This window comes from Podarcis muralis, chromosome 1 (genome assembly GCF_964188315.1).
Source record: "Podarcis muralis chromosome 1, rPodMur119.hap1.1, whole genome shotgun sequence".
Taxonomy (NCBI): Eukaryota; Metazoa; Chordata; class Lepidosauria; order Squamata; family Lacertidae; genus Podarcis; species Podarcis muralis.
In genome coordinates, this window is record NC_135655.1 from 113,039,238 (window position 1) to 113,050,305 (window position 11,068).

The window sequence follows — 11,068 nt, forward strand, 5'->3', positions numbered from 1 at the left end:
AGCAGCACAGCTGCAAGTAGTAAAAAGTGCAATGGGGGTGGAAAGGTTTCCTGGGAAGCCTGTATGGCCTAATGGTTTGAGGATATAAACTTAGAAATTTCACCTTGGGCAGAGGCTGAAGAAGAAGAAGAAGAAGAAGAAGAGTTTGGATTTGATATCCCGCCTTTCACTCCCTTTAAGGAGTCTCAAAGCGGCTAACATTCTCCTTTCCCTTCCTCCCCCACAACAAACACTCTGTGAGGTGAGTGGGGCTGAGAGACTTCAAAGAAGTGTGACTGGCCCAAGGTCACCCAGCAGCTGCATGTGGAGGAGCGGAGACGCGAACCCGGTTCCCCAGATTACGAGACTACCGCTCTTAACCACTACACCACACTGGCTGCTGGAAGAAGAGGAGCTTTAGAATAAGGCAACACCAAGAAGACAATGTTCTTTTGTGCTTCTTGCATGTTCACAGATCTCACGCAGGGTAGAAGTTCAAAGGTTGTATGCGCCGTACATTCGCACTGGCGCGCAAGGGTTCTTAGAGCAGACGTGTGGAGGCGCTTGCCCATCTGCTTGTCTGCTTTTGTCCTGTGTATCCTGTTGCTTCTCTTGGCCCTTGGTTGCCTCAGCAAGTTATCCGTGAGCTCAATGTGATCAGTGGTGCGCAGTGTGCTGAACTATAGAAATGCCGTATAAATAATAAACTAGTAAGATAACTGATGTGCGCTCCTGATAATGCTGAAGGAAAAGAGGCTGCTGAAATTCTATGAAGCTGCAGAGGCGATGGAAAGGAAAGCTGCAGCCAGGAGGGGAGGGAAGAGGGATGTGATCAAGGGAACAAGAGAAGACGATCAGTTGAATACATGTTGCTGTGTGCTAAATATTTTTATTTTTGAATTTTATTGATTATTTTCACATAACAAATTATTTCAACAATTATATCTGTGCTAAATAGATACAAGTTTGTTTTTAAAAAGCCTACTGGGCTAAAGAACAGGATATTGTAGAAGGGGACAAATTAAAGAGACCGGATAAGAGCATAAGCTTAGAAAATGAATGAGAGGCTAGATTTTGGCAGGGCAGCAGGGGAAAACCCAGAAATCCTAAGATGATGAGAAAAAGGGGACTTTTCCAAGGGTCCACCACTGATTTTGCTAAATGACAGAATTGCTCAGTTGAAAAAGACATGACATTTTTTACCTAATATGGACGGAGACTTGAGCAGGTCTGTGTGCTACTGGTTTTAATGCATTACTGTTAGACAGAAGCATATGTAAACCTGTGTAATAAGTTGGTTGAATGTGTGTGTGTACACGCTGTCTTAAAAGGAACATTAAAAAGCATTGCAGTTCTGATATACTTTCTGCCGTGCTGTTTCTGCAGGAGTGGTTTGCAGTGTATGTGGAACTTAATCAACAGATTGCAGCTTTGTTAAATGCCGGGGATGAAGAAGACCTTGTGGAACTGAAAGCATTACAGCAGCAGTTAAGTGATGTTTGCTACCGGCAAGCCAGTCAGCTGGAGTTCAGGCAGAATCTGTTGCAGGCAGCACTTGATTTCCATGGTGTTGCCCAAGAAGTAAGTCAGTATACATTCTTACTCACTGTACAGTCTTGCTGTGTGATGATTACTACAGATGGCCAACAGGTTTTTAGGAATGAACAAATTCCAAAATATACCAATCCATTTCTGAGGACTTCAGTAGCTAAAGCCTTCTGTTTTATAAGGATTTCTTTTTGAATGAATGAATCTTTATTTGCATCAGCCATTGGCCATAGCAATAAAAGAACAATACGATATACAAAGAATAGAAATACAGTGGTACCTCTGGTTACGTACTTAATTCGTTCCGGAGGTTCGTTCTTAACCTGAAACTGTTCTGAACCTGAAGCACCACTTTGGCTAATGGGGCCTCCTGCTGCCGCCGCCGAACGATTTCTGTTCTCATCCTGAAGCAAAGTTCTTAACCCAAGGTAATATTTCTGGGTTAGCGGAGTCTGTAACCTGAAGCGTCTGTAACCCGAGGTACCACTGTAAAAAAGTCAGTTATATAGGGTTTTGAATCAGTAGTCAAATAGTGGATCTTATTCTGATTGCCCCAGCTAAAATTTATTGCAGTGTTGTAGAAAAATTCTGATGTGTCTATTACTTATGCAAAATTGAATTTATAGTCATTGAGGGCGCTTATTTTTATTGCTCTTGAGAGAGGACATTGGGCATTGACTACTGTAGAATGTCGTGACCACGGTGCTTAGTGTCTGTGCTTATCTGACAGTTTAAAGCACATCCTGCTTCTCCTCCTGTTTTGTAATGCCCAGAAGTGATGACTTTTCTTTATCTTAAGCTATTGGCCTTCTTCCACTCTGTACCTGGGGCCCTTATCGATGTCTGCACACACACAAAAAGAGGCATATCAGGTCTTGTTGGGAGTCCACATCTTGATCATTTGAGACTGGTAGAAATTGCGGCAGCAGCATTCTTGATGAAAGGTGTTTGGTGAGGAGTGTCTGCTGTTCAGGTCATCTGCCTGTGAGCTTCCCTATCTCCTAGGTTTATCTCCCTTTGCAGCTTGTGTGTGTGTGTGTGTGTGTGTGTGTGTGTGTGTGTGTGTGTGACAGCACACCCTGCCATTGCAGCACATCCTTGGTGGAAGCATGAGAAACACAGGTTTTTGAAGTAATATGATACCTGGGGTTTTTATTGCTGTCTTTTTCAGTTGTCTCAGCAACTAGACGGCCTACTAGGGATGTTGTGTGTCGATGTTGCACCAGCAGACGGGACGTCAATTCAGCAAACTCTAAAGCTACTGGAAGAGAAACTGAAAAGTGTTGGTAAGCCCATACATTGTACAAACCTCCAAATCTATAAAACAGTGAACAATTGGGGGAAAATAAATTTTAAAGTATACATTGATTTTTCTCTCACGTTCGTAACTAAGCATAGAGGGGAAAACGGACCTTTCTGGCCACAATTCAGCAATTCATGTAGAAGAGATTGGGTGAGCATGGCAGGCCTTTTCTCAGATGTGCACCCCCCTCCCATCCCTTTCGTTCTCTGGGGGATAATTACAATTCCCTTTCTTTTTTAAAAAACAACAGTGCAATGGGAGGGGGACAAGCATAATTGAATAATTGGATTTGCTTTACAGTTGTTTGGATTTTGGATGCAAACTCTTGGCTTCCTTTTGCAATTGGCTCAAATACTGTTGGGACGTAAAAGTCTTAACAGTACATTTAAATTCCTTTGTATTGCAGCAAGGAAACATCATAAACAGTGCACGTGAATCCCTGACAATCCACCTGCTTCCAAGGCTGAAAACTTACAAAGCTGCTTTCGTGTATTAAATCGCATGTAGAGGGAGTCCATGTGTTGAGACTGGACATTGCAGATTGGCAGCCTCTATGCATAGACCTCTTTACATTTTGGACCTCCATGCAGTTGGGGTTCCAGCTCTCTTGGAAGTTGTGCATGTAAAGGTCTGTGCATTTAGGCTTCCCTCTTTCAGACACAAGTGTTCAGTGTTTGAACATTACAGTGAAAAAAAACACACCGCATGTCTTCAGCCTGCTGCCCCTTGTGATCATATGGACCCCTTAGCTTAATTAACAGTTATCATGTGGAGAACGCTTATGATTAAGCTGCATAATATGTCCAGACTTGGAAGATTTGTGCCAGTATTTACAAAGCTTTAAGAAGAAAACTAGGGATGTGGATGGCGCTGTGGTCTAAACCACTGAGCCTCTTGGGCTTGCTGATCAGAAGGTCGGTGGTTTGAATCCCCACCACGGGGTGAGCTCTCGTTGCTCGGTATCAGCTCCTGACAACCTAGCAGTTTGAAAGCATACCATAAAGTGCAAGTAGATAAAATAGGTACCACTGTGGCAGGAAGGTAAACGGCGTTTCCGTGCGCTGCTCTGGTTTCGGTGTTCCATTGCGCCAGAAGTGACTTAGTCATGCTAGCCACATGACCCGGAAAAACTGTCTGCAGACAAACGCCGACTCCCTTGGCCTGTAAAGCGAGATGAGTGCTGCAGCCCCAGAGCCATTTGCGACTGGACTTAACTGTCAGGCGTCCTTTACCTTTACCTTTTAAGAAGAAAACTAATCTCTTTCATTTTGAAAAACACCTGTTAAACATAAACTGAGATAATGCATACAATAGTCAAATTAAGAAAGAGGGAAAACTTCAAAATCCCTGCTGTGTGATAGCAGTTCATGAGACTGGAAGGGACACAAATAATTAACATATAAAGCTGCCTTATACTGGGTCAGACAATTGGTCACTGTCTTCCACTGTGTTTCAGTCTTTCTTAGCCCTTACTATTTCTTTTTTAACTGGTGACACCAGGGTTTCAACCTGGGTCATTCAGTATGCAAGTTGTACGTTTTGCTAGTAAGCTGTGACCTCTCCCCATAAAAAATTCTAACTTTGTGACTGTAAGAAATTATACTTAAAAAAAAAAAAAGATGCATTAGGAAACTTAAACACTAGCTATGTATATGTTTATAAGGTTAGGGTTTACTGCCAAACTTGCTCATTTTGAAGTCTAGTAAGTTAAGTGACGTATCATTTATTGAATGAAATCACTGCAACTAAACTTGCACAAGGATGAAGAGAGAATTGGACAGAAATTCATGAGTAGAGGGAATATGTCATTTGTTCACATTTGCACCTGTTTGAGGGTGGGAAATGTACTAGTTCTATGAAACAAAGAATTTGGGTTTTTTGTACCTTAGACTTAGGTCTGCAAGGTTTGCGTGAAAAAGGTCAAAGTCTTCTTGATCAAATATCTAACCAGGCATCTTGGGCTTATGGAAAAGATGTAACCACGGAAAACAAAGAGAATGTTGATCACATCCAGGGAGTGATGGAAGACATGCAGCTCAGGAAGCAAAGGTAATAATTATGCTGCCTAGCAGCCCTGAAAAGTTCCCTCTAGCTCAGAAGTTCTCTTAACTGTGCCATTTTGTGTGAAAATTCTGTATGACTTTAAAATTGCTTTAGTTCACTTGATGCCTTTTGATAACTCAGCAACTGCAGTTGTGGTATTCTTTTTAAAGAGAACATTAAGATGTCATAATGTGCCATATAGTACTGCGCAAAAGACCAAAGGATCAGGCTGAAAACGAATAGAGTTAATCATGAAAGAGAATAACTTAATAATGAACAAAACCCTGATCTGCTTATATCTGAAAACTGAAAAAATGTATTCTTTACAAGTTATGACAAAGAAAATGAACTGAAACCAGTCTTGAAAGTCCTTAGGATTTATCTATCAGATGATTATCTTGTAGTGTTTAAATATTAAATCTTTCTCCCCTGATATTAAGACTCAGAGGCTGCTTATCTCAGTCTCCATTTCCTGCTTCTCTGTGAGCAAAACAGGCTCTGCTCCTACTTTGTCTAAACCCCAAGAAATGTCCACTGCAAAAGCCACACAGAGATGGAGGTTGGCCCCCAGCAGAAAATTAAAAGCACAAGAAAATGTCAAACATTAAAAACTTCCCTAAACAGGGCTGCCTTCAGATGTCTTCTAAAAGTCAGATAGTTGTTTATTTCCTTGACATCTGATGGGAGGGCATTCCACAGGGCAGGCACCACCACTGAGAAGGCCCTCTGCCTGGTTCCCTGTAACTTGGCTTCTTGCAGTGAGGGAACTGCCAGAAGGCCCTCGGAGCTGGACCTCAGCGTCCAGGCAGAACAACGGGGGTGGAGATGCTCCTTCAGGTATACTGGGCCGAGGCCGTTTAGGGCTTTAAAGGTCAGCACCAACACTTTGAATTGTGCTTGGAAACGTACTGGGAACCAATGTAGCTTTTTCAGTACTCATATATTATATGCGAATAAAAGAAATTATATCCCTCCACCTGCTCTGGATTGTGTGCTATTAATTCATGATAAGTATTTAAGTGACCAAAACAGGATATGACAATTTTTAAAAGGTCAGGGTTTTTTTTTGGGGGGGGGGGATGCAGTGTTTTTGTTGGGCCAGAAACCTCAGTTAAACTAGCAGTACAAAATACAATACGATAACAGTACTTACATAGGTATATCAGGTGATACCTAATATTAGTCATACTAAGAATAGACCCATTGGAACCAGTGGACTTATTCAACTATATTGTAACCCCAGACTATTGCCTATCATGTATGAAGTTGGAGAACTATGTTGGGCAAGAAATAATAGTGCTTATCAAAATTTTGCTGATTTTTCAAACAATTCCTTTCATATATTTATATATTTTCATGGTATGTTGTAGTAATGTTTTTACCCAACCTTAGGGTTGCCATATGTCCAGAATTTCCCAGACATAGCCAAGATTTTTGGCCACTGGAAAAATTGTCTGGGTGGAAAAATCGTTAGATGTGCAAGAAAATCTGGATGAATGGCATGTTGGAAGTGTATATTTTTGGCAAATTTCCTTAAAAATAACTCAACAAGTTTGCCCAAAAAAGCTCAACTTTTTCACTTTTTGAAATATGGCAACCCTACCCAATCTTTAGTGGCACATGAAAGAAAGAAAGAGGAATTGTTCATGTGTTGCATCTACGATAGGAGTGATGGGTTGAGTTCTAGGCAATAGTGTTTAGCTTTCTGATCTGATGTGGTTGCTTATCATTCCGGCTTTCACAGATGTGAAGACATGGTAGATGTCAGACGATTGAAGATGCTTCAAATGGTTCAGCTCTTTAAATGTGAAGAGGATGCTGCGCAGGTGAGATTGAGCTGCATATTTATTGTGGCCAGTGTTGTTCATATAAACTTGCTTCAAAAGAGAGAGAGAGAGAGAGAGAGAGAGAGAGAGAGAGAGAGAGAGCGCCTAGTCAAACAAGTTTGGGAAATTTAATAGTTTTGGGTGTTTGGGCACCCCTGTAAAATACACTGCAGACTTCTTATTACTTATTGAGCACATCTGTGACAGATGGATTGTGTTAGTTTAAATGTTTTCTGTTTTACAGTCTGTTTCTACTCTTCCCTCTAGGCAGTAGAATGGTTAAGTGAATTACTCGATGCTCTACTGAAGACCCATACCCGCCTGGGGGACGATGCTCAAGAAACCAAAATTTTGTTGGAAAAGCATCGGAAATTTGTTGATGTAGCACAGGTATATGAAGGATTTCTTTCACTCTGTAATCAGGCTAGGTGGGTCACTAGAAAGCTGCCTCTAAGCCTTCTCATTGATATTTAAAATTAGCATTTTCATTTAGACTATTTGCTGAGCTTGTTTTCTGAGTACAGTTCTGATTGCCAGAAACCTTGGCTAGATCTGACAAGATTATTCTATTGGAACATCCCCTTGGGGACAACCACAGTTTCCCCCCCCTCTAAAGTGTTTTCATGCGTCATAAAATGTACAAGATTGATTTTGAAATGCTTGAATTCACTTCATATCTGACAAATGTGGAGTGGTTGCTCCATGTACCCTGGGCAATGCTCTGCATTAATTTTTTTTAGAAGTTACTTCCCTGATCAGCTATTTGATTTGATAAAGGAACTAGTGTGTTCAGATAAGTAAATGATAAACAATAGGACTACTGTGTCCAAAAGCAAGGGACCAAACGTTTTGGCACAGTTTTACTAAGCAGATGTTAATTGCTGTGCAGATCCAGAGAAGGGTGTTCCTCTGTTACTCAGGCCTTTTCGGGGGGGGGGGGGCCACTCTCAGCACCTTAATGACCTTCTGGAAAGGCCCAGCAGGAGGGGGGTGGGAAGGACAGCCATAGGGTCCTTTTTTCATGAAAAACAGAACGGGGACAGGAAGTGAAGATGTTTACCCTGTCACTGTAAACATCTTCACTTTACTCCTTTGTAGTTCACAGAGAACACAAAGGTGGCAGAATATGGGATCTTTGTGCTGAATATTTGAGACCTAGGCAGGGGTGCAGGCCAGAGAGTCTGGTACAGTCGTACCTCGGGTTACATATGCTTCAGGTTAGATACGCTTCAGGTTACAGACTCCGCTAACCCAGAAATAGTAGCTCGGGTTAAGAACTTTGCTTCAGGATGGGAACAGAAATTGTGCTCCGGCGGCGCGGCAGCAGCAGGAGGCCCCATTAGCTAAAGTGGTACCTCAGGTTAAGAACAGTTTCAGGTTAAGAACGGACAACGGACCTCCGGAACGAATTAAGTACTTAACCCGAGGTACCACTGTACTTGCTGTTGTTGTGCAGGCGAGTGGGTTTTTTAAAAAAAACAAGGTGGGCTTAGTGAGGGGAGAATGTTCTCTGTTCTCAAAGCACCTGTATGGGTTTGTGCAGCAAGCCTCCATCTATAAAAGTGTGTGCATCCCCCTACCTGCCAAGTCAGTTGTTCAGACCAAGCAAACAAACTCCCAGAGGGTTAGCTTTCTGTTTCCCTCGCCTTTCATCGTTCAGTTGGATTTCCCAAGCCAAGGCCATTGCAGTTCGTTCCTGCGTTTGGAAAAGTAGGCCGATGTGTTAATAGTCAAATGAAGTGCAAGAACGCCTTGTGACTTACATTTGAGATATTTCGTTTCTTGCCGATGTGTCGCTCTTCTGTAGTTAGATCTGTCCAAGGATTTGAGATTGAAATTTTGTATCTTTCTTCTTTTTCCTTTTTATAGAGTACTTACGATTATGGAAGGCAGTTACTACAGGCTACCGTCGTTTTGTGTCAGTCTCTGCGATGCACATCTAGATCCTCAGGAGACACACTTCCAAAGCTGAACAGAGTCTGGAAACAATTCACCATCACTTCCGAAGAGCGAGTAACTAGGCTGGAGATGGCTGTCGCTTTCCATTCAAATGCTGAAAAAGTTAGTTGCTACCAGCTACCAACATACGAATATTGCTCTGTTGTTTTAAGTGAACTCTGGAAGCAATTTTCTTTTTCTTAATACCACTTTGTTACAGGTTTTGCAAGAATGCCCAGACCAGCCTGAATCTATAAATGACCAGGAACAATTTGATGAGATTGAAGCTGTTGGAAAATCACTTCTGGATAGATTAACAGTACCTGTTGTTTATCCTGATGGGTATGTAGCTTATCCTTAGAATATGATTATTCTAAAATGTTTTAGTTTGCGATACAAGTCAAACAGATTTTACATGAGGGAGACATACAAATACTGTAGCTGAAATATTCAGTTTGGAAAAAGAACAAGTAGTCAGATGCTATAGCAAAAAGTTAAATATTTAAATAATATTTATTTCTTTACAATGTTATAAAAATGTACAGTGGTGCCCCGCAAGACGAAAAACTCGCAAGACGAAAAACTCGCTAGACGAAAGGGTTTTCCGTTTTTTGAGTCGTTCCGCAAGACGAATTTCCCTATGGGCTTGCTTCGCAAGACGAAACGTCTTGCAAGTTCTTGCGAGTTTGTTTCCTTTTTCTTAAAGCCGCTAAGCCGTTAATAGCCGTGCTTCGCAAGACGAAGAGACTCACGGAACGGATTAATTTCGTCTTGCGAGGCACCACTGTATCTTTAATCGAGATGCGCGCCCATCAATTGCTTCACAGAGTAGAATTAAATGAACAAATGCAATGTTTATTGCTCATAAATTGAAGCCGCTCCAAACAAATCACATTATCAAAGTTTTGAGTCTGGTGTAAAAATAATGGTGGCATAACATCCATATTCGTCAGTCAGGTCTCGGACCTCATCCTAAGACAATTTAGTACTGCACTAGCCAGGTGTAGTGGAAAGCAATTGTGCGTGTGTGTTCTAATCAAATTGGTATGCACTGAGAACAAATCCCATGTGCCTTGCTTGTTTTTTCTTTTAGTACTGAACAGTACTTTGGGACCCCGAGTGATATGGCTTCTACAGCTGAACACATTAGAGAGAAGATAAAGCTGGTTTGTTTGAAAAAACAGCAGCTGAGACAACCAGAAGTCTGTACAACAGAGAGCTAATAGTGTCCATTTGCCAGTTCATAAGATGTCTCTACGTTACCCAGCATGTCATCTGCATTCTGCGCCTGCCATAATACATTAAAACGCATTTCTACAGCTGTTATGAAAGAATCCCGTCCTTCTTGAAGTAAAAACTTACTCTACATCTTAACAGTGTATTTCTACCAAGCCATAATTATTTAACATGCTATGAAACCATAGACTTTAAAATATTATCAAAAGGAACTGAAAATATTGCACTGAACCCTTCTTTCTCTGAAGCTTTCCCCCCAACCAGTCGGGTGCTTCTTTGCCTAAGCAGCTGATGCAAGCTTTGAATGGTGCTAATAAGTACAAGTTCCGTACAGAATAGTAATTCTCTTTATTCTCCAGATGATGTAGTATTTTTAGGCTGTAGGCAAGCTATCTGTTGTTTAGACAGTGGTGACCCTATAGTTATAATTTGTATTACTTTTCAAATGGACCCTTTTATTGTGCCAATATACATCCTGCCCATCAAATCTTTGAAATTCATTATAGTTGGTTTCCCCCCACCCCTTCCAATTTGTATGGATAATGTATTGAAAGCTGTTTTGTGCTTAATAAAATCCATCTTTTTAAAATCTTACCATCTTTTATGCAAGCCTGTGTTTCCTAATGTGTAGCAGACCTCCATCTGTAGCAGTGGGAAGGGCAGCCCCTTCCTTTGCCTTCCAACTTCGGAACAAACATTCCTCCAGTCTGCTTCTCTCTTACAACGCGGAATGAATGTACAGTCTGGATCAGGGGTGGGAAGAAACATCTTAATAGATGAGTCCAGAAGGAAGTAAGCCTCACATTTCTTCTGTTGACTAAATTCAAAAGATTTGAGCCAAGCAGAAAAGAGAAGGGAGGCGCTTATCACCAATATTGGTGCTCAATTTCCTCCTGCCTTCGTGAGAGGTGTGGCAGAGAATGTACATCTTTCCTATGCACAGCTCTGCAGAAAGGGCAGAAGGAGATTTGAATGTTCTAAAAAGAAAAGCTCGAGATACAGTGGTGCCCTGCAAGACGAATGCGTCGCAAGACGAAAAACTCGCTAGACGAAAGGGTTTTCCGTTTTTTGAGTCGTTCCGCAAGACGGATTTCCCTATGGGCTTGCTTCGCAAGACGAAACGTCTTGCGAGTCCTTGCAAGTTTGTTTCCTTTTTCTTTAAGCCGCTAAGCCGCTAATATCCGCTAAGCCGCTA

The 11,068-nt window shown here is 41.6% G+C and overlaps 1 protein-coding gene across 4 annotated transcripts in view; it reads left to right on the forward strand.

Annotated features, from left to right (window-relative positions):
* The window catches only part of SESTD1 (SEC14 and spectrin domain containing 1), a 59,929-nt gene extending 49,462 nt beyond the window's left edge, over positions 1–10,467 (forward strand). For all 4 annotated transcript variants that reach the window (XM_028748398.2, XM_028748389.2, XM_028748382.2 and 1 more), the window contains exons 12-19: positions 1,366–1,560; positions 2,699–2,813; positions 4,720–4,879; positions 6,618–6,699; positions 6,967–7,089; positions 8,569–8,760; positions 8,858–8,979; positions 9,731–10,467. In XM_028748398.2, the coding sequence (XP_028604231.1) occupies positions 1,366–1,560; positions 2,699–2,813; positions 4,720–4,879; positions 6,618–6,699; positions 6,967–7,089; positions 8,569–8,760; positions 8,858–8,979; positions 9,731–9,860 (1,119 nt within the window). In that variant the 3' untranslated portion in view covers positions 9,861–10,467. The remainder of the gene's footprint in view (positions 1–1,365; positions 1,561–2,698; positions 2,814–4,719; positions 4,880–6,617; positions 6,700–6,966; positions 7,090–8,568; positions 8,761–8,857; positions 8,980–9,730) is intronic.
* Positions 10,468–11,068: the final 601 nt, after the last annotated feature.